We start from the raw sequence: 6193 nt of genomic DNA on the forward strand, positions 1-6193 counted from the left end.
AGTTACCTCAATACCGAATTTCATAAAAATTGGCCCAGCCGTCTTAGCGTCAAGGAATAACAAACATACTGACATACTTTCGCCTTTATAATAAAGTAAGTGGGAAAGCACATCGTTGGACAAAGCGGCGTCACAGCCCTGTTGAAAACTAACCGTAAACAGAGAAAAGTATATACTTCATATACTTAATTTAGATGATAAGAATAGAATTATAATTTAATTAACAACTCTATCGCAATGGGTAACACTTTAATGATAGGGCTAGTTATTAATAAATAAATGAATGAATGAGTGAATGAATAAATTAATTAAAATTCCCAAAACGGGTTGACACAGAGCGATAGAGAGAAGTTTAGTTTTCTTCGTATTTACATCTACCCTATTTCTGTAATATAGGCTCCAGTAAGAAGCTGGCCAAACTGGCGGCGGCGCGTTCGGCGCTCGCCGTCCTGGAGGACACTAAAGTGGACTGCGTGGAGTCCATGCCTTCTGGTCTCGCGCAGAATTTGGCCGACTGCATCGCTAAGTGAGTGTTCTGTTTACAATCTATACTATTATTATAAAGAGGTAAGCGTTTGAGAGTTTGTATGTTTGAGGCGGGTAATCACCGAAACTACCGAACCGATTTAAAAAATTATTTCACAGACAGACAGCGGGAAGCGATTTGTTTTACACTACACTAGTGAGTGAAGTGATATTGTTTTGATTTGTTTCACGCTACACTAGTGAGTGAAGTGATATTGTTTTGATTTGTTTCACACTACACTAGTGAGTGAAGTGATATTGTTTTGATTTGTTTCACACTACACTAGTGAGTGAAGTGATATTGTTTTGATTTGTTTCACGCTACACTAGTGAGTGAAGTGATATTGTTTTGATTTGTTTCACACTACACTAGTGAGTGAAGTGATATTGTTTTGATTTGTTTCACACTACACTAGTGAGTGAAGTGATATTGTTTTGATTCGTTTCACACTACACTAGTGAGTGAAGTGATATTGTTTTGATTTGTTTCACACTACACTAGTGAGTGAAGTGATATTGTTTTGATTTGTTTCACACTACACTAGTGAGTGAAGTGATATTGTTTTGATTTGTTTCACACTACACTAGTGAGTGAAGTGATATTGTTTTGATTCGTTTCACACTACACTAGTGAGTGAAGTGATATTGTTTTGATTCGTTTCACACTACACTAGTGAGTGAAGTGATATTGTTTTGATTCGTTTCACACTACACTAGTGAGTCAAGTGATATAGTTTTTATTTGTTAATGGATGAATAGATGAATAAATAAATGTCGATTATGGCGACGTAACTCCTGTTACACTACACATTAGTGAAGTGAAGTGACATTTTTTTTTTCATCCCAGGTTGGTCAATGAAAAGTTCAACGACCTTATGAAGGGTGACCTGGTTCATTCGAAGAGGAAAGTCTTGGCCGGCATAGTGTTGACGACAAACAACAGTCCAGATAATGCTAAGGTATATATTACTATTACTAGTTTTAGCACGCGGATTCGCCCGCGTTAGTTTGAAAAAAAACATGATTTTCATACAAAATTTAACTCCTTCCTCCATTATAGTAATTTGAGGGTTGATTAGTGTGTATGCGGTGGATAGTCGTAAAAGTCGTGTCAGATGCCTTTAGGCGACTTGAACAAAATCTAACACCAGTGTTAGCGATAACACACTCGATATGGTGATGATGATGATATAAGTCCTACTTACATTATAAAAGCAAAAGTTTATGAGGATGTGTGTATGTATGTATGTTTGTTTGTTTGTTTGTTACTCTTTCACGCAAAATCTATTGGACGGATTGTTATGAAATGTGGTACAGTGGTAGATTACAACCTGGAATAACACATAATTTTTTATCCCGAAATTCCCACGGGTGCGATGTTCCGGGGAAGTTCATACTATTATTGTAAAGAGATAAGCGTTTGTGAGTTTGTTTTGGGGTCGTCAAGGCGGGCAATCTCCGAAACTACCGAACCGATTTCAAAAATTCTTTCACCATTAGAAAAGTACATTGTACAAGATTGCTGTATAGGCTGTATTTTATCTCAAAATTCCCACGGGAGCGTAGCCCCTGGGCGATTCTAGTAGGTTATAAGGTGATATTGAATTTGTAGGTGATAGCGGTGACCACGGGCACGAAGTGTGTGTCCGGGGAACATATGTCTGTGCGGGGGCGGGCGCTCAACGACTGCCATGCTGAGGTGAGACGACACTGTATACAAACTCGTTGTTCGCCGCGAACTTAGTGCTCGCGAACACAATAATTTTTTTTACAAAATTGTGAATATCTCAAAAACGAATTAGGGTGAATTTCACGAGCGTTTTGAACACCGCCGCGGGCTGTCATTAGTGTTTACTAAATTGTACCGTACACAGTGATCAATTTAATTATCCTATCTTATACTTAGGAACGGGTATAATGAATGTTTAATTTGAAAAATATATATATATATATATATATATATATATATATATATATATATATATATATATATATATATATATATATATATATATATATATATATATATATATATATATATATATATTCTTTACTTAAAAAAAAATGTGCGACACTAATGAAACGCCACACGCCGCGTTAAGCAGTCGTGAAATTCACCCTTAACTGATCTTTTTTTTTTATACAGGAATTTAAAAATTCAAAATCTAAATTTTCATCAAAATCCTACCAACGGTTCGGAAGTTGTCGCGTTATGAACATACAAAATAAATATTTTTTTTTGCCCAGGTTGATTTTTAGACCTCGCCTCGTGTTTTTCATTGCCATGGGGAATAAAATTAGGTATATTTGTATGTATATTTTCAGGTGGCAGCCAGAAGGTGTTTACAACGATACCTATACTCACAGCTGATGATGTATGCATCGGCCGCAGGTGAGCGTGTGAATAAATAAATGTGGGATCAGTAAATAAAATAAATAAATATATTAGGACAAATCTACACAGATCGAGCTAGCCCCAAAGTAAGTTCGAGACTTGTGTTATGGGATACTAACTCGACGATACTATATTTTATAACAAATACACATATAGATAAACATCCAAGACCCGGGCCGATCAGAAAAAGATCATTTTCCATTATGACCCGACCGGGGATCGAACCCGGGACCTCTCGGTTCAGAGGCAAGAACTTTACCACTGCGCCACCGAGGTTGTCAAACTAAGTTAACTAAAATAGCTCAATATGTGTGGTTTGTCCTAATATATTTATTATTATTATTTAATTATAATTGTACCCAGGTTATAATGACTGAGGTGACTAAGTTACTGAATTACCTGACTGTACGTACATTGTAAAAAGCAATAAATGATTTGAATTGAATTGAATTATCACTCAAAATTCCCACGGGAGCGTAGGCTCAACATCTATATAATAATGACAATAATTACAAAACATATTGAAACCTAGACCCTCGCGTATCGATTCCCGAGTCGGACGTGGAGCCTTTACCCGGCGGCGGCTACCAGCTGAAGCCGGAGCGGCAGCTGCACCTGTACGTCAGCACGGCGCCGTGCGGCGACGGCCGGATCTTTAGCCCGCACGAGAAGTACGAGCCGGAACCAGACCGACATCCGAACAGGTGATAAATAAATAAATATATTAGGACAAATCACACAGATTGAGCTAGCCCCAAAGTAAGTTCTATACTTGTGTTATGGAATACTAACTCAACGATACTATATTTTATAACAAATACATATATAGATAAACATCCAAGACCCGGGCCAATCAGAAAAAGATCGTTTTCCATCATGACCCGACCAGGGATCGAACCCGGGACCTCTCGGTTCAGTGGCAAGAACTTTACCACTGCGTCACCGAGGTCGTCAAACATTGATATATATGTGATACATTATTTATTTATTCATTCATTAATCCATCCATTCCCTTATTCGTTCATTCATTTATGTACTCAACATAATAATGCAAATATAAAACTTAAAAGGCATGTGTGGATTAATTTCACGAGCGTTTTGAACGCCGCCGCGAGCTCTTTTTAGTGTTTATTACATTGTACCATACATAGTAATCAATTTAATTATCCTATTTTATAAATAAGTAAAGTGCTGGCACAATATTGATTTTATAAATGTTTAAATTTAAAAAAAAAGATTACCTATTAAAAAAAAATGTGCGACACTAATGAAACGCTACACGCCGATTTTACTTTAAAATCATTAATCTGCACTGTGGTCAGTGTCAATTCTATGAATGATCGATTTTGGAAATGATTGCTTCCTCAAGAAAATTAACGGATAATAAGACGGCGCGGCCGCAGCGGTCGAAACGCTCGGAGATCCGCCCGCTGAATCCGCCGAAGTTTGACGCACTGTTCGTCGACAGCGTGCAGCTGGCATAAAGATGTCTAGGCTGTTGTGTTTTTTGTTTTTTTTTTTTTTTAATTATTAATTAATCGATCTGTCCGCAGACTGGCTCGAGGTCAACTCCGAACCAAAATAGAGTCGGGCGAGGGAACGATTCCAGTGAAGAATTGCAACAACATTGTGCAGACCTGGGATGGGGTTATGCAAGTAAATAACCATCACACCCGGGTGTAACATACCTAGGTTTCTTACTCGGCTGCGTTGCCCTGAAGTCCGGGGACAGAAACTTTGAAGAATCACTTCTGACCAGTAGCATATATGCTATCTGTATTAATCTTAATCTACCACAGATAAAGCCACAGTGGCGCGTTTAAAAAACGCTCGTGCTAACGAGGCGTTAGTGTAATTTGAATAATCCTGCATGTTGAGGTTAAGGTTTAATATCAATCTTATAGAAAGTGATTTAAGGCGCCACCGCCGCGTTTAAACACAAGAGGCTTTAGTATAAATTGATTATGCATTGGTCTCGTAGCGCGAAGTCTAATATATAATATTTCGAAAGCAATATAAAGGTGATTTTCACGAGCGTTTTGAACTCCGCCGCGGGCTGTCATCAGTGTTTATTAAGTTATACCATACACAGAAATCAATTTAATTAACCTATTTTTATAAATAAGTAAAATGTGACCAATCAAACGCTCATCAAATTCTCCTGAAAGGCGCAAAAGGCAGTTTAAAGAAACGCTCGTGCGCATGAGGCTCAAGTGAACATTTTGTCTCGCAGGGCGAGCGCCTCCTGACGATGTCGTGTTCAGACAAAGTGGCCCGCTGGATGGTGTCCGGAGCTCAAGGAGCTCTATTGTCAACTTTAATGAAGCCGGTGTACCTCAATTCGCTAGTGCTCGGCTCCTTGCTTCACCCGCACCACATGTCCAGGTAAGTGCTTTACTCAAAGAAACATTTAATTTAATTTATTTATTTAAGGTACACCAACAGGTTACATGTTCACATTATCTGATACATTCAAAAGTACTTAATCTAGCGTGCAACCCAATTACAGGTGAACACAGCATTTATAAAAGTAAAGTACAAACATTCCCAAAAATTTACACTATAACAACAAACAAGAACCGCAATCACAAAAGAAAAGTAGGGAAATATAAATCTAGAAGCAAAGTACATAATTCAATTATATTTAAATTTAGTAATATACGTATATGACAACTACTGAATATAAAAATATAAATTCTAATTGAAAGACTGGATATTTTTTTTTAACTTCCGGAGAGTGTCATATTGGATATCTAGGTCACACTTTTCGTTTATTTTATTGTAGGTATATAAGCATTCTCGTCAAAGGAGCATTTCTTCCGAGGTTTGATCGCGATCGTGGTATAACAAATATCTTATATAATTTTCTTCGACAGTTTGGCATTATCTTAGAAGATAATGCACAGAGCTAGGTTTCGTTCGCAACACGTAATATGACGCGATGACAGCTAAATTTAGTGCTGTAACTATTTTGTGACACGACGGTCGATGACCTCGGTGGCGCAGTGGTAAAGTGCTCGCCTCCGAACCGAGAGGTCCCGGGTTCGATACTCGGTCGGGTCATGATGGAAAATTATCTTTTTCTGATTGGCCCGGGTTTATATGTATTTATTTATATAATATAGTATCGTTGAGTTAGCATCACATAACACAAGTCTCGAACTTGCTTTGGGGCTAGCTCAATCTGTGTGATTTGTCCTAATATATTTATTTCTTTATTTTCCATATTTTGTGCCAACCCTGACTGTATTTCCGACGCTGGCAGCTGTTAAG

At 37.8% G+C, this 6193-nt stretch overlaps 1 protein-coding gene across 6 annotated transcripts in view; it reads left to right on the forward strand.

Moving 5' to 3' along the window:
• Nucleotides 1–6193, forward strand: part of Adar (Adenosine deaminase acting on RNA) — a 57927-nt gene that overhangs the window by 25204 nt on the left and 26530 nt on the right. For all 6 annotated transcript variants that reach the window (XM_053767235.2, XM_053767238.2, XM_053767234.2 and 3 more), the window contains 7 exons: nt 397–526; nt 1373–1484; nt 2138–2224; nt 2851–2917; nt 3453–3624; nt 4474–4576; nt 5154–5305. In XM_053767235.2, the coding sequence (XP_053623210.1) occupies nt 397–526; nt 1373–1484; nt 2138–2224; nt 2851–2917; nt 3453–3624; nt 4474–4576; nt 5154–5305 (823 nt within the window). The remainder of the gene's footprint in view (nt 1–396; nt 527–1372; nt 1485–2137; nt 2225–2850; nt 2918–3452; nt 3625–4473; nt 4577–5153; nt 5306–6193) is intronic.

The sequence above is a fragment of the Plodia interpunctella genome, chromosome 30 (genome assembly GCF_027563975.2).
Source record: "Plodia interpunctella isolate USDA-ARS_2022_Savannah chromosome 30, ilPloInte3.2, whole genome shotgun sequence".
NCBI lineage: Eukaryota > Metazoa > Arthropoda > Insecta > Lepidoptera > Pyralidae > Plodia > Plodia interpunctella.